Source organism: Podarcis liolepis, assembly GCF_965112155.1.
Source record: "Podarcis liolepis genome assembly, chromosome: 8".
Classification (NCBI taxonomy): Eukaryota; Metazoa; Chordata; class Lepidosauria; order Squamata; family Lacertidae; genus Podarcis; species Podarcis liolepis.
The window spans coordinates 49125555-49151948 of record NC_139560.1 but is presented as its reverse complement, the minus strand read 5'-3'; the positions used below and the strand labels follow the sequence as shown (position 1 = coordinate 49151948).

Genomic DNA, 26394 nt, shown 5'->3' with positions numbered 1-26394 from the left:
TTTCCCCCTCTAAAACAAGGTGCCGTTTAAGGTGCGTTCAGTCGCCTTCAGGCGGCTACCTTGGAAGCCTGGAGAGCGCTCTCCAGGCTTCAGGTTCCTTTCGACCTGCTCTTTGGGGCTGGCAGGGGGAAGCCCACCACCAGTCCCAAAGAGCAGGTCGGGGAGCGGGGAAAGGCGCGCAGCAGAGAGGCTCCTGCCATAGCCCCCCGCGCGCTCTCCAGGCTGGAGAGGTGACACGCAGCTATAGAGGCTCCTGCCGTAGTCGCGTGTCACCTCTCCAGCTGGGAGAGGGTTGCGGGGGGCTGCTTTACATTTATGTATTACCATTCATTCATTCATCAGCTTTAAATTGAAGCAATATATGGATTTTGTACATTCTTTTCTTTCTTCTGTGCTTTTAATTGGTTTTTTTAAAAATAATATTTATTAAGTTTCCAACAAATTAAGCACAACACTACAAAAAAGCCAAAAAAGAAAAAAAACATACAATACAATACATAAAAAACAAACAAACATAATAAAAGAAACAAACAAGACAAAACAGAACAAAACAAAAACCATTTAAAATTTCAATTTCAACATCTTAGCTTTCTTTCCCTTATTTCCTCAACCTCCTCACACCTCCCTTTTTGTATTCCACTTCTGTTAATTGTTTCAGCAATTCCTTTCCATCTTCCTCCGTTTTCTATCCTATAATTGTCTTAACACATTCTAACCATATTTTCCCCTTTAAAGCTCAATTAATCTATTTATACTTAATTCCAATTCCTATCCATCTTCCCCTGTTTTCTATCCTATAATTATCTTAACACATTTTAACCTTATTTTCCTTTAATACTCTATTAATCTATTTATACTTAATTCCTTATAACATTTCTACTGAAGCCATATAACTTCATTCCAACGTTCTTCTAACATTCATTAATTTTACAATATTTCTATAAATAATCTTTAAACTTTTTCCAGTCTTCTTCCACCGACTCTTCTCCCTGGTCTCGGATCTTGCCAGTCTTTTCCACCAATTCTATCTAGTCCATCAACTTCATCTGCCATTATCCAACACTTCTGTACTTCCAGGAGACAACCATTCTCTCAGCCAGCAAAGAGCAGATGATTCACAACAAAGTTTAAGGGTCTGGCAGGGCAGGTCCACCTCCTTCTTTAGCATCCATCAATATCTTAAGTTTTACTCGAGGCTTCCTGCCCTGCCAAACAACTCCAAAAACATCCCTCTGCCACCTCCTGATACAATCCATCCCATCCAAAACTTGCACTGTTTGAAACGAAAGCAACATCCCCGGCATCCCAGCAACCCTTATCCCCACCACAACAACTCGGCCCAACAATAGCAACTTCAGATTTGTCCATATTTCCCAATCCCCCTTCTCTTCAATCCAACGTCCTTCACTGTTACCCTTAAATAAATTCACATTTTTGGCGGTCATACTAGCCCCCAAAAACCTCTCTTTCTCAACCGATGTTAGTCCAGTCTCCTCCTGAAGCTCTGTTAGGCTTTCCTTTCCCAATTCAGGTAGGGCTCTGGTCCTCAAATTCTTCTGTTTTCCTTTAAGTTCCATCATAACAGATGTCACATCGAATTGCCTTTGAATGGATGGGGCTCTTTCACACTCCAGTTGTATTATTTTACATTCAGCAGCAAGGGTTTTCTCCCTGACTTCATCCGCAGTTTGCCGTGTCGACGTAAATTCCTGTATCGATCTCTGAATGGTTTCTGTGTTAGTGCTCACCTTTTGTCCCAGATTGTCTATTTTCCTGTGAAGCTGTTCCAACGAATCGTTTATTTTCACTAAAGCGACCACTAAGGCCTCTTCTGTCGACATTTCACCTGTTTTTTTTCCTTTCCATTTACCATAACACTTGAGAAATTCAAGGTCAATCTCAGAGTCTCACAGTTCTTATCTTGCAGCTAGAAGTCCCCCTAGCCCAGCTCTTATAAAGTAACCAATTTCAGAGATTTCCACTAGAGGGAAACAATGTCCCCTTTAAACATAACTCATACAATCCAAAGTTAATTTCAGATTTCAGGTACTTCTTACTCCTTTTTAGAAGCAGCCGGAGACAATAGAAACAATGTATTTCTCTTCCTTTGCTAGCTGTCAAGGAACGTTCTAAATGCTGTCAATGAACATTCCAAAACGTCAATCCTACTGGCAGCCCGTTTCCAGGGTCAGAGCAGCTTTATTTTAACTCCTTTCACTCTCTCCTGCAGGCATACTCAGTCCACAACTCCCCCCCCCCCCTCTTCTCCTGCCTCCAAGCGGGGTTTTGTGCTCTTTACCGATGGAAATTTAGGCTTTTACAAAAGGCTTTCCAAGACTTCAGCCTACAGCCTCCTTGCCTCAGTCTGTTTACAAGTAGGGAAGGCGGACTTCCTGTTTTGAACCTCCCCGTTTCGATGCCAAATTAAACTTTTAAAACCCGATTCTCCCGTCTCAGCTCTACTCACGGGTAATTACTTTGGAGTCAAATTGTCCACAGGAAAAAGTCAATGCTCTCCGGCAACAGCTATGCGGCCTTCGCTCCATGGAAGAAGCAGACGATTCGAAGCACCGCGCCGCTCATCCCACGTCGCTCCGGATCCCCGAAACCGGGTTTCCCCGCGAGTAGGGGAGGCGCAAAAGGTGCCCGCCGAATCCCATGTTCACAGGCTTCTCCCGCCTGTGATTTTTACGGGTCTCCGCCTTCGCTGTGGCGGTACAGACCCAAATTCCCACGGGGCAAGTTCCTCCCGATCAGAGGAACTCCGCCATTACCAGAGGCACCAACCCGGAAGTCCCCTTTAATTGGTTTTAGTGTTGTTTTTAATAGGGTTACTTATTTAATTGTTAGTATTTATACTGATACTGTGTTTCTAGTTGCGTTTGTTGAAATTCAAGCTCTGAGCCGCCTTGGATCCTGTCCCAAAAGAAAGGCAGGATATAACTTAAATCAATAAAAAATGAATGAGGGATTGATGTTTTCTTAAACAAAAACAAAACAAACAAAAAACCACCTCATTGACTTCCCAAACTACATGATTATTTGAGACTAACAGCACAAGACTATGCATGTATATTCAGAAGTAAATACCTCAGGTACGTATGTATAGGATTCCACCCTGAGACTGCAATCAGACTAAGTCTGAGTGAACCTTACTTCTAAGTAAACATGTGCAAATTGGGTTGCAACTCAATTCTCCCGACCCCATATTTAATGGCCACAGTGCTTTACAACATGTAAGATTCTCATACCAAGGGCTTCCTTAAACCACCCCAGTTCACCCACCCATGGCAAAGCAAACTATGTCAGCTGTACAGCCTGTTTCCTGTTCTTGGCACAAATGTCTTCTAGGTAACTGAACTTTTCAATCATACTGTCAATGTTTCCGGTTGTACACTACAGTGCCAAACCAGGAGTGCCAGCAGCTGTTTATGAGGATATAAATGCAACGTGTGCCAATGATGTTCACTATGCTAGTATAAATGTTAAGCATATTTCTCCATTAAATGTAACAAAATAGCACAGAATATATTCCATTACCAACAGGGGCTGCATATTACACCATTTTAAATGGCTTCTAAATTTTATGATATTAGCTTGGATCAAATGTGCCTTTCTGCTACCAGAAATTGGTTGTTTCTGACCTACTGGGAGAGCACTGCATTAGAAAAGTGATTCCCTATCCAAAAAAGTTATTCTACTTGTGCAAGCTCCAGCCCAAGATTTGGCACATGCTCTTTCAAAGACTTTATGACCCATAAAAAGTAGTTCATGCACTACTTATTCAACATGCTTCTCAAACTGCAATGCAAACCCTGATATACCTTAGTACTGGGCTGCAAGTAACCTTCCGCTAGTACTTGCACAAGAGTATAAGGAATAGCATGTAAACATTTTCTTCTTTAGATAAATCCTAATAAAGTGATTTGGCATTCAGAACAACCCAAGCAATTTTTGCCTTACCTATAACTAGAGATATTCTGTGTGGAGCTCCATGTGGGGCTGCCCTTCGGCCTGGTCCAAAAGATCCAGCTAGTGTATAATACAGTGGTTTCTACTGCTTGTGTGAGGAGGGCTGACTGTATGTGACATCTCTGCTAAAGCATCTGCACTGGCTGCCCAAATGCTACTGGGCAGGTTCAAGGTTCATACAAAGCCCTGAACAACTAGGGTCCCGGATACCTTAAAGGCCACCTGAGTCCTTATACCCCAGTGAGAATATCCAGAGGAACACTGTTATTTGTTCCTGACAAGAAAATCTTTTCTCTGGCCTTCCCCTTTGAACACTTCGATCCTCTCACCTCTATCCAGAACTATCCTGTCAAAATCATGCAGCTCTTCCTTCCTTCATGCGATATCATTTCCTCCATAAATACCTCCATTGTCCATGACCTATAGTCATTCAACTACTATTATCCTCAGCCTGTCCAAAGGTCTTATACTCTTAGAGCAGGGGTAACCAACATAGTGCCCTCCAAATGCTGTTTGACTACAGCTTCCAATAGCCTTAACCAGCATTGCCAATGGGCAGGAATGGTTGAGCTGTAATCTTAACCAATGTTAGAAACTAAAATATGAAAGCTAGGAGCTAAATGGCACCTTAAACCTAGGTTATAGGCGCAACAACGGAATGTCTAGGCACACTTTTTAATAACAAGAATACAAAGCTGTAAGTGAATGAACTGCTGCTAGTCCTCATCTGAAGACTGCAAAAAACAAAGCCATGCTTCCCCTGCCCACCTCCCTAATACAGTGGTACCTCGAGATAAGAACTTACAGTGGTACCTCGGGTTACATACGCTTCAGGTTACAGACTCCGCTAACCCAGAAATAGTACCTTGGGTTAAGAACTTTGCTTCAGGATGAGAACAGAAATTGTGCAGTGGTGGCGCAGCAGCAGCAGCAGGCCCCATTAGCTAAAGTGATGCTTCTGGTTAAGAACAGTTTCAGGTTAAGAACGGACCTCCAGAACGAATTAAGTACTTAAACTGAGGTACCACTGTAATTTGTTCTGGAGGTCCGTTCTTAACCTGAAACTGTTCTTAACCTGAGGCACCACTTTAGCTAATGGGTCCTCCTGCTGCCGCCACGGCACAATTTCTGTTCTCATCCTGAAGCAAAGTTCTTAACCCGAGGTACTATTTCTGGGTTAGCGGAATCTGTAACCTGAAGCATCTGTAACCTGAAGCATCTGTAACCCGAGGTACCATTGTATTCTTAAGAGAATCTCTTCTCCAGTCTTCAGAGAATGGTTGGAAGCGGGAAAGCAGAAAAAGGTCCTTCTTTACTTCCACTCTGCAGACAAGCCCTGAATTTTCCCTACACATCCTTTCCTTCAGATAAATATATCTTTTTTGGCACCACAACTGACACATGTTAAAGGCATGTACAACTGATGGCAGAGACACCCACCTTGAGTGTCCAGTTTGCAAATCTAAGACTTGCCATATTTTTCCATAAGATGACCCCTAGATCTATTGGAAGTCTAGTGGGGAGGAATTTCTCTTCCCAGACCCGCAGTGCCAGTTTTAATCTGAAATCTTAGGAGCAGTACTGTACCCAAAGCTCAGAAACTGCTTACTTTTATGAAATTCCCTGTCACTAAATGTGCCTAGAAAGATGGTAGTTTCGAACGCTGATCTTAACATCTGGAAGGACCCTCATCTAAGAACGATCCCACTTGCTCTCCCTTGCTGCCCCATTTAAGCCAAGAACACCCAAGTGGTGGCACCATTTTCCTTCAAGTTCCTCATTAACGATCACCTATTCCATGAAGCATCTGGCTTAACTCTTTTGTTTGTCTCCCATCCCTCGGTAAGTACCCAAATTTAAGGTTCTTCAGGATTTATCTTGATTATATTACTTAGTAAAGAATCACATGCATTATACATAATAATAATCTGCCAATGTATTACCTCATACAAATAGAAATTGGATAACTAAATTTATTTTTGTTGTTACTTTGTATGTTACATAGAACAGTAACTCATATATTTAAAAGTCATACTTTCAAATAATACTACTACTACTTGTCCAGCTTTAAATCACTTTGTAAGCAAAGAAAAGATAAGAAGAGATAATAAACAGGGAAAATAAAATGTTTTCTCCTACATGAAGTTATTTAATCACACTGTTAACAGACTCTTTAAAATTAAAATGATTTTTTCAAAGGAATCTACAACATTCCTTTAAAGTCAACTTACCTTGTCTTCATTTTCAGCACACTAAAAATCACATTAATAATTTAGAGCAGTATACCAACTGAGATAAGCAACTACAGGAAATGCAACATACTGATACTCTTAGGATATGATGAACTAAGCAAATAATATTATGTAAGCCCCAGTTAATACACACCCAGCCAAGATCAAACCCATTATACACCTAATGTTTGCAACAAATATGTCAGGACTTACTTCAACAACCAGCTTATCATTTTAGCAGACCAACAAAAATGAAGGTTCCAAAGCAAACACAGCACAAAAAGCCAGCAAATGGATACTGCAATAAGTTGACTGACAGAAAAAGAACCCCATGCATTTTAAGTCAAAATTATTCCTTCATCAGGAGAAATTACTGATGAACACATTATTCTTTGCTGTTGTATAGTTAAAATATGGTATGCTGCTTCTAGATACACAGAATTCCCCTCATGAAAGGCTACCTTTGGTCTGAGAGAGGTTGGGCTCTTGTCTCTGTCCTATGGAGATTTTTATGCTGCATTCATTAATATTATCAAGGCTTTTGTCCAACAATATAATGGTATGATGTGCTGAGCCGCATTAGACAAATTATTCTGGAATGAAGTACCACATCATACCAGCATCATGAATCCTTTTATTAGCCTAGATTGACTAACATTTCACAATATGATCTAGTTGTTCATTAAAGGTAAAGGTAAAGGGACGCATGACCATTAGGTCCAGTCATCACCGACTCTGGGGTTGCGGTGCTCATCTCGCTTTATTGGCCGAGGGAGCTTCCGGGTACAGCTTCCGGGTCATGTGGCCAGCATGACTAAGCCGCTTCTGGCAAACCAGAGCAGCGCATGGAAACGCTGTTTACCTTCCCGCTGGAGCGGTACCTATTTTTCTGCTTGCACTTTGACATGCTTTCGAACTGCTAGGTTGGCAGGAGCTGGGACCGGGCCACGGCAGCTCACCCTGTTGCAGGGATTCGAACCGCCGACCTTCTGATCGGCAAGTCCTAGGCTCTGTGGTTTAACCCACAGCGTTGTTCCTTAATTATCAATACATGACATACATGACCCTATATAGTTCATCCAAAATAATTTCATCCAGTAGAAATCCTAATGACATTGCATTTATTAAACTGGAGTCTGGTGGACAAATATGAGCAACCATTATACAAAAATTAAGAGCATTAATTCCCACCTACCATTCCTTAACTATTCTAGACATTTACTGCTTTCTGGTTAGAAGTTACACACAATACTGGAGTGATATCATGCTCAACTGACTCAAATCTACTAAAGACATTTCTAACAAACTCCTCTGCTCCCCAGCTTTAAGTAGCCCAAACAATTTGCTTTAACTGGCTTTGTATTCAACCACTGCTGCACAGGTGGCCACGGAGCTATAACACGCACAATTTTTATTCCCAGTTTTATACTTCTGTAACCATACTTCATACTACAACCTCCCTAGAACTTTCTAGCAGTGTTATTAACTATATTGCCTATACTGTTGTGTTCTATATTGATTTGCAAAGATAAAATATAAATAAAGACTTCCAACTGCTATACAGGAAGCCATAAATTTGTTACGAAATTGTTTTAGTGCTATGATCATTCCATGAGCAGAAGGGTTCTTCCATGGGCAATATGATTCTGTCTGATATAATCCAGTGCATTTTATGTGAAATACTGGTAAGATTTAAGCAATAATTTCTGGAAATATTAGACAATCTTAGATTACTAAAACAGTAATTACAGAAATTAGACTCAACAATGAAATGCCACACATCTTTATTGAAAAGTCTCAGCAATTTCAATGGGACTTGTTTCCTATTAAGAGTGCATAGAATTATAGCCTAAATATCAGTAGCTTTGTTATGCAAGAAGGCAACCTGCGGAATTAAAGGTGAAATCAATACCCACCTGCCCAACTGCAACTTTAAGAACTGAGTAGAATTTATGTCAAGGTAAACATGCATTAAGACTGCAGAACTAAAAAGTGTTTTGGACTTAGAATGAATGAAACCAAGTTTGTTTTGGCCAGTGATGTGGGACAGAACATTTTCCAGCGCTTTATTTTTCCACTTCATAACTTAATTAACAACAATGCACAGATATAAATGGAAAATATATTAGGCGAACTTGGCAGTTTCAATGTTTTTAGCATTGCTTACTAAATACAAGTAAAATAAAGATGCTAAATTAGACCATTCTCTAGCACATAAAAAAAACTTCTAGTGCAAATTTCCATATGTAAACTAACTTGCATTGGATTTTTTTTTCTAAAAGACTCTCATCACTGTTTTCAGTCCTATAATTCTATTTCTGACCTAACATATTTTGCAGTATATTTCCACCTTAGAATAAGGTAGGTGCCATTCATCACAGCACCCCCCACAATTTGATGTTGCAAATAATTAAAATGTATCAACACAGAAGTTTTTGCACCCAGGAAACCAATTTACTATCTCACTTAATGGACTTCTGAAACAGCAATGCAAATGTCTAATCAATATGAGGGCTGTTTCATATTACATGTATGCAGATCTATTTTAATACTCCACATTAGACATGCAGAAGCCAAATACCAATTTGCCCCTAACAGGTATCTTAAAAATTAAATGAAAGATGTGTGTATATGAAACTGTGATGCAAGAAACAGCTATTACATTAGCCAGATCATGAAAATTCTCACTTATTTTCCTTCAGTGTCTTAAGTTTGAGAAAAACATAAACTAAGTTAAAAAAGACATACCGACATATGACAGATACATATTTAAAATGTTCCAACCCTGCCTACATGAAAGACATACCAATGACCAATTTTGGCAACTGATCTTAAAGGCAGAGGGATGGGTTTAATGGTGAGCTATTTTTACTCTTAAGTGCAAGCGTCTCAATTTGCAGTAAGTGTATATCCTTTGCAATACCAGCAGCTATGCAATGGTGAACTATACTTCTGTTATCAGACCAGTTTTAACAATTATCCACCAAGTCTCCAACATTCTGCAGTTTATAGTTAAGCCTAAAGTATTCTACAGCCTCTGTGCTCTATTTGCAGAGATTTCCAAAAATGCTTAAACCTTTTGATGCACCAATACAATATTACAAAATATGTCATCATGACTTCACCATGGTGAAATTCCATCAGTAACTAAACTACCTGTACTTGAAATGCAATAACTAAGCATGAAATGTTGTTCTTTAATATGGGCAGTGTTAACAATGGCTAGTGTAAACTTGTAACCAACAGAGAATAGTTATGTGTGGCAACTTAAATCCACTGGGTAAAATACAATTATTTAACCTGCTTGTGTAATGGAACTTCTGGTTTCTCTTTTCCAGTGTGAGAAACTCACAATATATAAGCTAATCGCCAAATGGCACCTTAAGCCAAGGTTGTGGTCACCACAACGGAATGTCTAGACACCATTTTTTAACACTGAAATTTATTTTTATTATGATGATTTTTCATTTCATTTCTATACTGCTTTATATTTTAAAGATATAATGTGTTTACAACACATTAAAACATCAAATAAAACAATCCAGAATAAAACAAATGCAAACTTCAAGGAAAATATTTCAGATTCTTCCGTGACATTTTGCTTTCCCCTGTTTATTTATTTACCTACTTAATTTATGTAGCTGCCCCACAGCTGAAGTAATCTAGGAAGCCAGTGTCGTGTAGTGGTTAAAGTATTAGACTAGGACCTGGGAGGCCAGGGTTCAAATCTCCACTCAGTCATGAAGCTCACTGGGTGACCTTGGGCCTGTCACTGCCTCTTAACCTACCTCACAGGGTCGCTGAGGTAGGGAGGGAGAAGGGAGGGAGGGAATGAACCATGTACTCCTTGGAGAAAAAGGTGGGATATAAATGCAGTAAACAAGCTCTTCTGCTTACCAGCTTAAGAAAGCTGGAGAAGCCAGCCAGATGGAGATCTGCATGTGGTCACAACTGGACTCAGGCCAGTAGCAAAACACAACTGACTAATTTCTAACACTGCTCTTCTCGAACCTCCATCTGCCCCCCAAATTTGTTTCAAGGGGTCCCCCGTAAGGGGAAGCCCCATTACATGAGTGGACACCCATTCAAGCTAGAATGGATCTCACCCTTAAGGATATAGCACATAGTTACAATAAGGTGTCTTCTATTGGGTCAAGCTATTGGCCACCTAGCCAAGTATTTCAGCTGGTAATTCCTTTCCAAGGCAGACATCTCTTTCAGCCCTACTATATGATAAAATTTAAATCAGATATCTGAGGGATTTAACATCGCTATTCATGATTGAGGCCCATCTATTTCAATTTTAACTTAACCACATGCAGTTATGCACTAAACATCATCCATTGTTATTAAGAATGTTTTATCATTACTGGATTTAAGAGACTTTTTATTAAGAAATATATATTTTTTTTTACAAAGGAAACATTTTAAAATAAATTTTATGGCAATACAATAAGCTATTAACTCAAAATCAATGTATCCTGACCAGAGAAAGACAGCCTGGCACTGACTGCTCAACTTAAGAACGTAAAATAATAATTTTGAACTTATATTTGAAATACTTTTGTCTTGTTTACCACTTAAGCACACTTGCATTATCAGCAACATACAAAGGCAATGAAAGTGACCCATTTGTTTGTACTACTCAAAGGGTGAACTGCAGCAAAATCTTTTATTTTGAATTATGATGTAAAGAGTTCTAGCCGGTTTCAGCATAATATTACAATTTTTAAAAAGTGTTAATAGTATAAGCTTTTCTCGGGTTTAAATATGGATACAGTGTAACTACTACCCTTATTCTAAATATGTTAATGCCAATGCATTGTCAGCAATGTCAAAACATCATTGGAACTGTGTCATAAACTTTAAATTATTTTGTATTATCACAATTCTTGCTCTAACTTTAAACAATTTTTTACAAGCTGCAGTATGTCTAAAAGTCAGGTTATCATAACTACTGAAATTATGCTGATTCCTGTAGCACTTACATCCTGATCTGAAACATTTGCACTGAATTGTCTGCCTGCAATATCAGAATAAGGTCATATTTGTGATATTGCACTGGCACAGCACTCCATATATTCTGTCCTAAGCCTTTATTTGCTAGGGAAACCTGTTTTAAGATTGTGGCAGAAATCCAGTTTATCAGAGCTCTGGATGAGAATGTGTCCAGATCCTTCTGTATTCTGAAACAAACTGAAATCCCATTACTTAATTGTTTCAATACATTTGGCAATGACAACCATTTTACTTATAAGGTAAAGGATCCCTGGATGGTTAAATCCAGTCAAAGGCAACTATGGGTTGCGGTGCTCATCTCACTTTCAGGCCAAGTGAGCTGGCGTTTGTAAATATTTGTATATTTACTTATACAAATGTCTATATATGCCAGTGAGACTCAAGGACAAGACTCAATAGGCCTACACTTGGTTTACATGCACTGTACATTACCACATTGTGGTTACTACTCTAAGCAAACTTGCTTAGAAGTTTTATCAGAGTAAACAAGTATACTTACAAGTATATGCATTTCAGATTTAAATTTAACTGAGGCAACAGTACTAAACACACTAACTTGAATTCAGGACAACTTACTTTTGAATAAACAGACTTAGGATAGTCCAACATACCAAGGGTAAGGTGCATCTATGTATTCTACCTAGCTAAGGACTGTACACCTTCAGCTTTGCCATCCAAGTTGTTGTTTTTTAAGCTGAAAATGCCATTGACTGGGCTTTATACAAAGAAAGCAAATGTTCTTCATTTAAGTTACTTTTGAGTTGTGTTCAGGTGCTATAATGAAACCACTATCTGGTTTTATGCTACAGATTATTCTAAAAATGCAAACATGATATCAGGAATTTTTAAAAAAAACTGATTTAAAAAGTAGCATGCCTCCCAACAGGTAGATGCTTCAAAAATTCCTCTGAAGTAAACCTTAACTGATTCAACTAGATGACTTCCCTAGGTAATGCAAGAACCAAAGCTGAAGGCCTGCTGCAGACCCACGTATACTTGCCTGGGAGTAAATCTAATAAAGCTTACTGGGAATTACTTCTGAGTAAACACACATCAGCTCAGGCTGTATGCCACACAAACTTTCAATGGCCAGAGTCTATAAGAATTCCACAGATGTTTCCACAACATTCTATCTTACCCTTCATCCCACCTTCACCACATAAAACCTCATAATGAGTAACTTTTATCAATTAAGTCTAAATTTTCATATCTTCCTCCTGAACACATTATCTGTAAATTTCACAAAAAAATAGTGAGATTCCCAAGCAATGAGTTTAGCTTGAGGTTTTAAACTAAAACTGATTTATGACTGTCAAGTTGCAACGGAGCTTGAGGATTCTGAAATGCTATTTAAAATATAAAAAATAAAATAAAATAATTAAATTATAAAATGCTACCTGAATTCACAACTTCCTTCTTTGAGCAACAAGATTACTTTATCACCCCAAGTGTCCAAAAAGCTAACACTAATATGTCATTTTAACTGCTTGCTCCCCTAAACTCCCATTAATCAACCTTTGAATATTACAAACTTGCTCAAAATGATATATTTTTCAGTTAGAGTTACAATCTAGCTCAAGGTAGGTTATAGTATTACTATAGTCCTCCCTATACCTAACTCAGTAACTTAAGTAATATTAATTCCTCTTATAAGCAGACAACTGAGACCTAGATTGTGATGTTTCTAAAGCCATCCATTCAACCTAGTGCTAATCAGAGACAGAGTATAATTTTATGACTAACAGAGTATGTTTACTGTGTTTTGGCAATTACCCTCCAAGAATCTTGGCTCTTTTCCGAATGGCATTACAATTTCATCACCATCTATATCACTGCTATATTGGGGGATAACTAAAAAAAAATTAACATTCTGTATATATTGCATTAGAAACATTCTGCAAATAAGAACACACCGAATACCGAAGCAACAAATACTCAAAGCACAGAAACTTATCCTGTACTTTGTACACGATTCTTATATTCGATGCACGGTCTCAGGAAACACACCTGCGGGGCGGGGGGAGGGGAAGCTTTTATTTCTGCCAACAACAACAACAAAAACGTGTCGTTCACTAAACCCAAGGTGTCCAATATCAAGAGTGTCGTTGCTATGGAAAACGCCCATTACCGAGCTCCTTACATGACACGTCAGAGGGCGTTGGTGCAAGATACCACCACTCGACTACAGGTATATCAGAATATAAGAATCGAGGTGGCAACGAAATCGGGGGAAGGGAAGGCGCCGCCTGGAAATGTAGGAAACGTGCAGAGTTTCCCCCTCCCCCATCTTATACAAGGGCTGCCCAGCCGCATCTTGAGCCTCTCGTGGAAACACGGGTGGCGCGAAAGCCGTCCCCGCACGCCTCTGACAGCGGCGAGCTGGTGGCCGGCCAAGAGCCGATTTGGCCCAAGCAGGGCCTGGTCCAGGCTGCGCTGCGGAAGAGGAGCCCGGGGAGGGGCGGAGGAGCTGGCAGCGCCTAAGGCCGGCTCCGCAGACTCGCCAGGCCAGCTTCCCTCTCTCGCCCTCCGCCGGCGGATGGAGCCGTAACTGGGGCCGGCCAAGCCCGCTGCTCAGGGTGACGCGAGGAGGTCGGGGAAGCGGGGGAGGTTAGAGAGGCTCCCGCCTCAGCACCGCACACCGACGGCGAACCGGGGCGGGAGAAGACAGGAGGAGAGAGCAAGATGGCGACGGCGACGCCTCGTCCCGTCCCTCCCGATTCAAACCTCCCACCCGAATCTCCCTGGAAGGAGGGCGGCTGGACCAGGCCTTCTTGCCGCCCGCTCCGCTCCCCGCCCCACATCTCTCCGCCCCACCGCTAAACACGGCGCCGGGCGGGGGAGGAAAGAGTTGCCTTTCCCCGTCCACCCTTTTGGGTATCGCCGCCGCCCTCCCCCACCCATTGGGAAGGATTCCTGCTCCTCCGCCCGCTCTCTCGCTCTCTCGTACCTTTGAATTTGAGGTCGGTGGGCGGATCGAGGACCAGGATCTGTTCGTGCTTGGAGAGAGCCCCGGCGGCCGCCATCGCTGCTCCCTCGCTCGCTCAGTCCGGGAGGAGGAGGCGGAGAGGGTGGGTGGGTAGGTAAAGGGAGGACACTCCGGTCGGGGAGGGAGGGAGGAAGGAGAGAAGGGAAGGGACGCCGACCGAGGAGTAGCAGTCGTAGCAGCAGCAGCAGCGCCCGCCGCCTCCTCCTCCTCCTTGCTCCCTCTAGAGGCGCGCGCGCACAGAAAGGCGCGCGCGCCGCCTTCCTTCCTCCTCTCTCTCTCTCACACACAAACTCTCTCTCTCTCTCTCCGCCGCCGCCTCAGCTTTCTTCTTGCCCGCTTTCCTTCCCTCCTTCTTCTCCCGTTAAGGACTTGGCTCGCTCTGTGAGGAACCCCCCGCGCGGCTGCCCAGCGCACTGCGTTCGACGCCGACGACGGCACGGGCGCGAGGGCAGCGGCCGCCTCAAGCTCTGGCACCCGCACGTCAGCCTATGGGGAGAAAGGCAGGCAGGCCCGTGCGTGCGTGCGCGCGCGCGCGCGCACGGCCACGCGCCAAGACACATAACACCAACGCCGCTTCGAGTCTCCGCCTGCTCGTCCCTCTTTCCCCCCACCCCGCCCCCTGGTCGGTTGACAGGTCTGGTCGCTAGACGCGGGCCTCCTCCTCCTCCTCCTCCTCTCACGTGGGCCGGGATGGGGAGGAGAGCTGTCACGCGCGCCCTGAAGGCGCCACAAGTTTGGGTTTTTGGCAGTCAAAAAGGAATTCTCCCCTCCGGAGGAGGTGGGTGGGGGGATACAGTGTGGTACTCGGGACAAACCGAAAGGAGAAAATGACACCAAAGGGTTAAAGCATCGGGAGTCTCCAACAGCGGAAAAGGAGGCGGCCTGGGAACTGTTGGTTCCCAGAATGCATCGCTCTCTAGTTCTCTGGACGTTGCATGCTGGGAGTTGTAGTCGCCAAACAAAGGAGAAACGGAGTTGACTTGGGTTAGAAAGGTAGCCCGTCCGGGTCTCTGTTCCCTCTGTACATTGAGTGCTGGGGATTGGGGACATTTAATTGCCCCCGTGTGGCAGGAGTGGCCGGGTTAAATGCTTAATGTGAAATTCGAAACAGATAACATGTTTTGCGCTGAGGATCAGAAAGAAAGGAAAACTGGATTTATTAATTTTTCACTTGAGTTCTTTGAATAACGCTTGCTTTGTTATTTTTACCACCGTAAATATTGCTGGGCTGGCTATAAATTTGCAAAGATCGCACAATCTGTTTAGCAGAATAAGCCTCCTCACTATCTTTGCCCATTTTCCTTTGGCAAAGTGTTTTTTGCACCATGAGACCTTGACCCTCTAATTGAGGTTGGCACAAGGGTGTGGGTGTGGAAATACTGATAACAGAATTATCTGAAAATATATAAAATTCCAAGCAATTCCACATACTTTTATTGATAAGCAGCTATCACTTGGAATATATGGTGGGGAACACATCAGAATTAAACTGCAGTGGTAATAAAAATATACTGTATGAGGAATAATAAAAGCATTGGCACGCCCACTGCAGACATAGTAGAATTACAATCAATGTATCACATTTAAAATGAATATATGTTGTCACAATGAGAACAAAATATAGATGTTGACGTACCCAATTGTACAGGGAACCCTGGAAAAGAAGAGAGAAAAGAACAGATCTTGGGGCAGCCACTAAAATGTAACTGACTAGAAATTGTTCAGTTACAAGCATCTGAACTCAAAAGACAATTGTGCCAATATTAGTTTAGGTACAGGAATTATGAGTCTTGCTCAGGATGCATGACATGTTAACCACAGTCCTATGCTTGTTTACTTAAAAGAAAGTCTTGCTGTAGTGCTCAGTGGAAAGCTCCACTAGAATGTATACAGCAGAACAGGAAACATATCACCAAATCATAGAGAATGCTGGTGTGGTTAAGTGCAAACACAAGGCAGCTACCAGAGGCAAGGGTGTTTTCTTCAGGGGGGAAAATAGAGCAAAAAGGAACACAAATTTGCCTTTAAAGTGCAAACAGGCAATAAGGGATGCAGAAAAGGCCTTGCAGTGGGATTGAGTGAGATTTGGTTGCCCTGATGGATATTTATCAAGAACGGGAGAGGGCTCTTACTTTATTGATTTGAAGGTAAGGCATTGGCTTGCAGCCCAAATCTCCAACATAGCTCCCCTGAGTTAAAAAATAATAATAACAGGACTTTTGTTAGGGTTATTTTTTCTGAAATGTCAGTATAACTTTCATTGTTTTCATAATCCAAAAATTGGGAGGATACAATTTTTTAAAATAATACTGAATTTTTAATATAATCAACCTACTTCTGTTCTTACTTTTAGTCAGCATTCAGTTTATTGCAAATATCTTATGTAATTACATGCAATTAGTTCCATATCATGAAGTACTATTCTTGCATTTTTATCTGAGGTGATTTATAAAACATTTATTCCTTTTCAGTCAGCTTGTATAGTTTTATAGACGGAATCTTTGACAGCCTCCTGTTGAATTATTCATAGGGCCACGGTATGGGTGATACTAATGAGAACTTGCTAGATTGGAGCTTGCAACCGATACAATGTACGTGTCTCTGCATTTTGTTTGTGAGAGGGAGAAAGAGGGGGAGAACCTTTTCCTACTCCTCCAGATCTTGTGTGACTTGTAATCATAGAATCATGATAAAGTAATATTAAGCTTTAATAGTAGACAAAGCTTACGAGTAGCTGTTTCTGCTGCTTTATGCATCTTGCCATGGTTAAATCCTTTGGGTTGCCATGTCCAGACACTGGTACCTTTAAGAGCTGCATAACATGAAACTTTCTGCCAGTTGCAGCACTTTTCCATTACAGTACTAATATTGTAATGAGGACAACAGTATTAGGCAAAACCTGCCATATTATGGAATTCTTAAAGCTACAGGACCCCTCTCAGAGCCTTGACTCAGTACATCTGTTTTCTCATCTTCTGCAATCTGCACTGGTCTTCTTTCCTGAAAGTGCTCAATGATTTGTGCTGCTTCCCTTCCCCCAGCACACCCCAAAGTCATAATTCATTGATGCATAGTAATAGATGTAGAGCTAACTTGAAAATATAAATGGCAAGTAAGTGGTTTATCTTTGGAACAGTCTAGTTTTTACATGCAGTGGGCACCATGCAACTACCTCAAGCCTACCCATAATTACATAGATAGAGTGACTGAGCGGATATGTGAATAAGGAAGAAAAAGCTCTTGAAGCTGAGCTTGCTGCTTAATTTCAGGGAATCTATTTCACAACTCTGGTAGGTAACCTAAGTGCTTTAACAGACTTGAATGAGCAAGTGGAGGTTTGAAGTACATACAGTATTTTATCAGATATATTACCAGGAGTTGTAACAGGTCTTTGAGAAATCACAGGTGTATTTAAAGTGACACTCCTTGATAAAGCTCCACTTCGCTTTGGTATTTATTTTTTGAAGTATGAAATATCTGTTTACACACACACACACACACACACACACACACACACACACACCTCTAAGACCTTTAGAACTGAGAAAGAAAATTGTACCTTTTAATATAAAGAAACAAAAATAAGTTATTCTGCACTACCTTATCTGGCAGTGATCTTGCATTGATAGCAAAGTGGTTAACTTTTCAATGGGCAGTTCTGTTTCTGTCGCTCCATAGGAGAGAGATCCACACATGATGTGTCGCCATAGTATTTTGCAATCATATTTACGGTAGTCTCTTTTACAAGCTTGTGTCTACTAAGTGATCTGAGATCAAACTACTGTTATTACATATCTGTTTCAAACTATATAATAGCAGAAGCCAACTCATTAAGGAAAAACATATCTGTGTACCAGCCCCAAAAGGGTGGACACTGCTTTTACAGATGAAAGCATTGGTTCAAAATGATATAAAATTATCTGTCCTTATCTTTTACATCTATCAAGCTTCCCTTATACTTCCTACCAGACCAAAAAGCCCTGAGCACTACAACACTCCCATTGTTGGTCATTCAGTTTTAGCATTAATAATTCTGTTGTAAGACGGACTGTTAAACATTTGATATTTAATGCATGTAAATAATTTTGTGTTTTCTTTCTATACGCATCTTTCTTTCTTCTATCTTTCTTGTATTATTTCTACTTATTGAGGCATTTTAATCAGTAATTAAAGTATCTCAGATCCATTCCTGCCTTGCAGCTGGGTTGGGAGTTATTATTCAGATTTGAAGATTCTGCATTCTTCAACTATTATTGGGTACCAAGAACAGTGGAGGGAGCGCTCTTGGTAGTTCCTGCACCTTCAGAAGTTTAGAGGTGGCAACCTGGGAGAGAGGCCCACCTTATTTTTGTGACTTACGTTGTTGTAAACTGGTATTGATATTGTGTTGTGATGTTGTAGCCCATCCAGGGAGTGTATGGTGAAGGGCAGTTAAGTGGTGGTGGTGGTGGTGGTGATGATGCCATAAACAACTTGAGACCCAGGACCCATACAAGAGCCTCATCTTCCCTCCTGCATGATGTGAGCCTTTCATTCATCTGATAAGGACCTCCTGGGGATGCTACAACTACTGGAGATTTGACTGGCAGCCACTGAGGGTAAGCCTTTTCTGTAGTGGCACTCTTTTTTGCAGACCCACATCTTCTAAACTTAGGCAAGCACCATCCATGATGGTATCTCTGCACCTCCTTAAAGTGTAGTTATTCGACCAAGCTTTTGCTGATGCATAATTCTGGTTCTAGCTGGCTTTTAAATTTCTGCCTGATTGCAGCTGCATTTTACGATGTACTTGTTTTTATTTTTTTCGCGTTCAACACCTCAAGACCTTGTTGGCAGGTAGTATAGAAATGTTCTTAAAAATATAATAAACAAACTACAGCAATGTCTTTCCAGGTGTATTTGTGATTTTATAACTCCCACCCAATACCAGAGCTCAATATAAGTTAAAGCCTCCAGAAAAAAATAGTTTCAAGGATGTGTGAATAGCCAGAGGCATCTTAAATATGGCACCTGCTTACATTTATTAGAAAGTAAATCCCACTGAGTACAATGAGACTTATTCCCAAATAAGTCTACATAAGACTGCAGCTTCATATCTCACAAATTGTATTGGATGTGCAGCTGTTTTATTTAAAAGGTGTAGAAGGAATGGTCACAAAAATGATTTGCATAGTTAATTCTTAAAGTTATATTGTCAGATTACTTACAGACTGCTTACAAAAGTTTTCAATTGATTTTATGCAAAATGGTGGAAGAACCAAACTTTTGCATAGGCTTCTAAATGCTTTTCTATAGAGAAAAGAATGTCCATCAGGAAATACAAGTGCTTTCTGTTCTGATCATCGTTCTCTTTTATTTTTGTCATCTAACAAAGGCAAAAAGGTGCAAAAATTAAGAATATTTATTAGTATCATTCATTATTGATTAAATAAAAAATGATTGTTTTAGACACAAATCTTGTTTCTGATCATACAATTACAATATAGACACAACAATATTAAAAGATTATAACATCTCATACATAACCACCAATGGGTCCAGCCCATTGAAAGCCCTTGCATAAACAACACAGAGTGATAGTACTGAGTACAAAGCATTACACTGGAATTGATTGCTTTTCTGGGTTTAAACAAATAAGATGGAATAAGAAAAAGCATGTCTACACAGAAATAGTGCCATGAGCACAGAAGCACAATCACAATTGTGTGGATGGAATCAACTATATAAAATATTATTCACTTGTATTATATTCAAGCACACTAGATAAATCTGTTGCCATTTGAAGATTCGTTTCTTGTTCTGCAGCTTGCTGCCATCGGTCAACAGATACATGTGCACTATTATGCTATTTTAACACTTTAGACTGGCAGATATCAATCAAAGATCCTGGGAGAAAATGGAGACTGGACTCAGGGAAGTGCATCATAAGAGCCCAATTCACCTCCCCTCACATTCCTTTTGCTGGAAATGGGGCAGCTCCTGTCATCTCTAAAATAATCCTAGTGGAGCGAGTTGGGCTTTTGGGATGCATGCCACATCTTCAGTGCCTAATTCGTTCTCCATTCATGATGTCTCTGAGGCAGTGGAATATAGGCCCCTGTGCCATTGAGATGATCTTTTCCAGAACATCATCAACCAGGATCAGCCAAAGTTGTTCCACCAAGCCAAGCAACTGTTTTCACTAAGAGGTAAATAAAATTTGCCAACTTCTTGGTCAGCTAACATAGCTCTCTTGCTCCAGATGGCATGAGGGATGCAGGAATGAAGTAAGTCCTACTGAGTTTAATGGGACCTTTTAAAAAATAAGTATGTTTCTGACTGTATACACTAGAAATGCAAACCAGAATTATCCAGTAGAAATAGCTACCAATATATATAGAATGATACATATGTTAATATACATATTGGCATTTTCTGCACAATGCTCTTGTCATAAGGAGACTTTTAAAAAGCGATCAAATGAGTACCGCTATACACAAATGCTATATGGAATATGTTATCTATACAACTGTTCTTGGCTTATATCTGCTAATAAGGACCAGATATAAATCATAGCTACATTAACAATATGCTGCTGCCCCCATATCTGTCTGGAGGTGTTGATGCAATTGCTTTAAGAAGTCATATGTATGAGTTCAAACCATTAAGTCCTAATCTTAATATCTGAGGGATTATGAAGCAAACAAACACAAAGTCAGCATATAAATAGACAATTCATGGTTTTCTTTTCCTTCAAAAAGCAGTTCATTCGTGTGATTCCAGAAACTTGTATTCATTCCAACTAAAGAATGACTCTCTTGAGCTGGAAACTCATGATATACTGGATTTGCAGATTATGCTAGAGCTATGTTAGCACTTGTTCCAGTTAAAGTATTCCATAGACACATGTCGGGCTAGCTGGTCAAGACGGGCATTTTGTACTGTAATCAGATGATGTTACCTACAGATACAGATATTTTCCAGCGTTGCTCTATGACCCAGCCAAGCACTTAGCCAAAGCTCTGGTCCACATCTGTATAACATTAACAGTGTGGCATGTGCTGGAGATTTTGCCTTGCTGTTGAGCAAGAGTAGGAAGCAATAGCCAGTATCTCTTTTAACCAGCAGTCGTGTAATGTGCCCTACTGCAGCCTGCATTGTGTCAACATTAGCAGTCATATTCCACCACCATCCTACATCCTAGAGGTTCTTACCTGCAGTTCAGCGGCATATTCCTTCCCAACATCAGTGGCAATATCATCATGACACCAAAATCACCATCACATTAGTCATGGGATCAAGTCACTTTTTGTCAGATGTTCTGTGACTCTATGGCCTTGCTGTAGGCCAGATATATTTGGAAATGCCTTCTAATCACCAGTAACCATAGAAACATCAGGACTGCAAAGCCCGAAGTTCAAAATGTGGGGGTGGGGGAAACCATGCCACTCCCAATGTAACACCAGCTCTACTCCTATACCTGCCAACTAATCACCATGCCAACTAAGAGTGGTAGCTCCTGTTAAATTGGGACCTAGCATAATATTGATTACAATGGTCTATTTCAAATCCAAAGGAGGAAGGGGAGAATCTAAATACCAGTCATTGTGCAAGCTGCATGCTATCTTATGAAGGGGAAATGGGAGAGGGAAACCTTTTCAAACAGCAGCTTATCAATAGTTGCAGTGTTGAATATACTTGAATGTAATTGCCACAAAATAAACACTACAGAAAACTGAAAATGTGGCTGAAGTTCTGCATTCTGCTTGGTATATAAGTCCCTTTTATATTAATGGACTTGAGCATAGAACCACTTTTCAGAATAGGAACAGATATTAGTTGTGAAAAGGTAAAAGTCACTCCTGTGCACAGCTAAAGCCACATCCTGTATAGCAGTACAAGTGATGCCCTACTTTTCTCTCATTTGTGATTTTGACCTTTCATTCTGAAACAAATGACATTTTACATTTTGTCCAAATGATCAAACCTAACAAAAGCCTGTTGAGACTGGTATTATGCCTCCATATACCTGCTTAATCTTGGAAGACCTTGTCAGTGTCTCCAGTTCTTCACACTTTCCTACGCCACTGAATTTGTTAAATACATAACCTATTTTCTCTGCTCTACAGACTGTTACTATACTCTGAAGCTCACATTTTATCAAATAGGTCTACAGGAGATAATAAAGCAATTTCATTCCACAGAAATGATATACTTGAGACCAGGTCATGAGACATGAGGGTTTTGTGTATCAGCTTCCAGGGCCTAAGTAGAGAATGCTCATGCAAAACCACCTAATTCCTCTTATTTAAGCTGTGCCTCTGGTTTGAGCTACTATATAGCTATTCTGGAGTATATCGCTTCTGACTATAGCATTTTTGCTGGGCTCTGAAAGTTAGACTACTATGAAACAAATAATGGTGAACTATGCGCTGACAAACACACATTTCTATAGTTCTGTAAAGTAATGGAGTTTCAGTTCAGTTGGCATGAAAAAACAGTTTTGCAATAAAAGTTTATACATAAAACACATAAATGCACCTACTCTATAACTTATGATGGGTTATACTTGCTTCTCCCAATCAACAATATTCTGCTCTCTTATTATAAATATATACACCATGCCATGTATATGCCATATACATTAATAGAAGACACGTAAAGCAACTTAAAGGTAAAGGACCCCTGGACAGTTAAAGTCCAGTCAAAGGCGATTATGGGGTGTGGCACTCTTCTTGCATTCAGGCCTAGGGAGCTGGCGTTTGTCCACAGACAGCTTTCCAGGTCATGTGGCCAGCATGACTAAATGACTTCTGGCTCAATGGAACACTGTGATGAAAGCCAGAGCGCACAAAAATGCCATTTACCTTCCCACCACAGCGGTACCTATTTATCTGCTTGCGCTGGGATGCTTTCAAACTGAACAGCCATATAAATTAATAGAAGACAGGTAAAACAGCTTGTAATAATTTGGAATCATATCTCGAATGCTTTGTAGCATTTTTTCCCCTACTCCATCTTTTATAATATTTCATGCAAAACTGGAAGACATAATTTCATTTAAACTGTCACCATTGTATACCATATTAAATTTTAAAAGTAATTAAATGTGAAGTCATTCACGGTCTGCACTGTATTAGTGATGGGTTTTGCTTTGTCTCCATTTGCAGTATCATGTATGGACCCATTCTATTGCTTGTAGAATTGATTTAACATTTTTACAGTATGAGATCTAAGCAATTTCATGTTCATTTTTGTTTTTGAAATACTATTCCCCTATGGAAAATGCTACTGTTTTCACAACTGATCTCTTCCGTCATCTTGCAAGCAGAAGCAGAACTGAGGTGGCAGAAACTATTCCAACTGCGGGGGTGGGGGTGGGAATGGGGATTATATAGCTAACTTTGCACACACAAAAGGTCATTCTGGTTTATCATAGGAAAAGGCACATTACCCAGAACTTTATGATTTTGTCATTTGACAGTTTTAGCTCCCAAAAGGGGCTTTCTTTAGCCACTGGTAATGTGGTTCACAACCTATTCAGGTAAGAATACCTATGTATGTGAGCAGAGAAGAAAAATATTACTTCTACTTATAAGCTGGGGATTTTCAGTTCCCCCATTTCTGTAAAAGCCCCAAAACATCACCAAAAAGCAAGAAGTACTCTGGAGTAGCATATCATGCAGCTCAATGGGCTTCTCGTGGACTGCAAAATTGACTGGCTCCTCCCATGCCCACATGGAAGCATTTTCTTTGTGACTGCAGTACATAAAATATGAACAAGCAACTTAATAGCAATGTATCAATTCAATAAACTTGCCCAAACATTGAATCAGTATTGTGCGTTATCTCTATATACAGTGTCTGAGGGCATGAAAATAACCTCTCCTGATGCTGTATTTGCAACCAAACTGCATTTATAAGCTGTTGTGGTACAATCTATATCAATTCACTGCACAGAAAGTTATTCTTCAGCCTTCAACAGCTTCAAGGTAAATGCTAGAATAATGCAACTACCCTTTCTCAATCAACCACGAAGGGTGCATGTTGCAAAACCTATAGATATTTAAAGACAATCAACTGCACACTTCTTTTTTCAAACAGCAAAACACTGGCTTTTGAGGCTTAGGTTGTGATGTAGCCATGCCACATTTCCCATGATTGTGATCAACAAGGCCATGCACAGATTTTACTAATGTATTTAGGTTGCTTTCTTCTCACAGATCAACATTATTTACGTCAGTGCTACTTACTCCACCGCTTTCAACAACTTGAAACAAAGACAGTGGCAAGACTGAAATGAATATGGCAACACACACATAAAATATGTGCTACTGTTCTTACTACTGTTTTTATGGACTGGAGTCCAGTGGTTGTTATTGATGCCACATAATTTGGCTACTTCCATCTGTTTATTTCCAGACATATCATTGGCATCAAATGCCAGTTCAGTATTTGTAAGGTGAAGTCCTTTAAAAGCTGATTTATACTTTGTGAAAAAGGGCAGATGTGAACAGAGCTGGGTTTGCTGCTGTCTTGTCTACCTTCAGTCCATTAATTGAAACTGAAGGAGACAGAAGAAGAATTTAGTTCATTGTATCAAACTACGGAGCAGGGAAAGACACAACTACTGACAGATCTTCATAGCACTGCATCGCCACCAGATGGGCTTTAAATGAATTCAAGTATCCGGAGTGGAAGGTATGTTATCCTATTCATTTTTGGCTTCTGGAACAGCTTCTGCTAATCATTTTTACTATGGTAATTGGATGTTAAATGCAAACGTTTTGAGTTTACAGTGCTACACCCGCTCTTGACTCCTTTAAGACTTCCTAATGTACTTAAAAGTGTCGAGTTTGCAATTACTGCTTTTACCTTTCAAGTATAGAAGAAACTACAGCTTTAAGCTAAAAATTACCAGAATTTTATTATTTTTAAAAAATTACTATTATTTTTATCTATTTATTGTTCAAAGATAGCTACCTAATTGGCACCCTTTTAAGTTATTGCTTTAGAAACAAAGTCACAGAAGCCAAATCTGGTTAGAAAAAAAGATTAAGAAGTACATATCCTTCACTTAGTTCAAATACCATAGTATGTTTTTCCATAAAGGTCAAATCAGAATATTGTACTGAAAATGTAACATTTGCTCTTATCAACAAAAGGCTTATTTAAAATACCCATTGGTTTAAACAGATTATTCCAATAATCTGAGTCAATATTTTAAACAGTTTATTGCTAAAATGAATTGTCCACTTTAATTGTGCAGATCCAAGACCTTTCTCCTACAATTCCAATGAAAGCACTGATATTATTGCTTTTAGACAAGATGTTCTGTCATTGAGTTTCTGAAGTCTGTAGCTCAATAAATAAGCAAATGATTTCTTTTCTTTTTTCAAGTAATGCAAACCAGGTTGAGTTGGTTTAACAACACCGCTTAGTTGTTTGTGCAGTCTGCTTTCCAAGTTTTATCGTCCCACTGTTGCCATTTTCATGAGTTTCCAAGGGTGGAATCTGTCGACCTAGACATGTTGAAAAACAAAACACATGCAAGTGTTCAAAGCCTGGTATGTTCTTTTAGGACCAAATTGCATTCAACACAAGGGATCTGTGAACAGGAAATTCCACGGCGCTTTGAAGCTGAGATAATCAGCTAATAGTAAGGGCACAAACAGAATTGCTGCTTTGAAGTCCCTACAATTAGTTGTTCATCGGGGCTTCAAAGCCCTGCACACGGCCCTCTGTAAGCAACAACAAACAGCTGATTATCAGTGCTTGCAAAGAGCCACTCAAGGTGCTATGCAAAGTGTTTTGCAATACTCCCACTCAGATGACTGGTGGTGCATAGCAACCCCTTTTTCGGGACAACTTAGTCTTTACCTGCTGACAGCATACAATATCACATTTAGGGCAGATACTGTAGGTGTGGCTTAGACAAAACAGGGAGGCCTGGTGGGCCTAATTAGGACCAAGGATGAGAGGTTCTCCATCATGGACAGAATGTTTTTACACAAAAATATGATTGAATATTACTTGTGGATTTCTAAAGAACTCAGGATCAATAATCTAAGTAACAATATATTGCCAGATTTTTTGCTTCATGTTCTAGGATTTTTTTAATGGTTTAATAGAAAAACTAAGGCAGTTGCCAATTCACTCATTCTCTGAAACATATGGCAATTTCAAGTTAAGGCACCCTTTGGAACG

At 40.3% G+C, this 26394-nt stretch overlaps 2 protein-coding genes across 4 annotated transcripts in view; both read right to left on the bottom strand.

Annotated features, from left to right (window-relative positions):
* Nucleotides 1–15094, bottom strand: part of VAPA (VAMP associated protein A) — a 30951-nt gene extending 15857 nt beyond the window's left edge. Inside the window, exon 1 of one of the 2 annotated variants that reach the window (XM_083518801.1) lies at nucleotides 14170–15094. In XM_083518801.1, the coding sequence (XP_083374927.1) occupies nucleotides 14170–14245 (76 nt within the window). In that variant the 5' untranslated portion in view covers nucleotides 14246–15094. The remainder of the gene's footprint in view (nucleotides 1–14169) is intronic. The other variant, XM_083518803.1, reaches the window with a different exon arrangement.
* Nucleotides 15095–19591: 4497 nt separating this feature from the next.
* Nucleotides 19592–26394, bottom strand: part of RAB31 (RAB31, member RAS oncogene family) — a 42613-nt gene continuing 35810 nt past the window's right edge. For both annotated transcript variants that reach the window (XM_083518848.1, XM_083518849.1), the window contains exon 7: nucleotides 19592–25709. In XM_083518848.1, coding sequence (XP_083374974.1) covers nucleotides 25612–25709 — 98 coding nt within the window. In that variant the 3' untranslated portion in view covers nucleotides 19592–25611. The remainder of the gene's footprint in view (nucleotides 25710–26394) is intronic.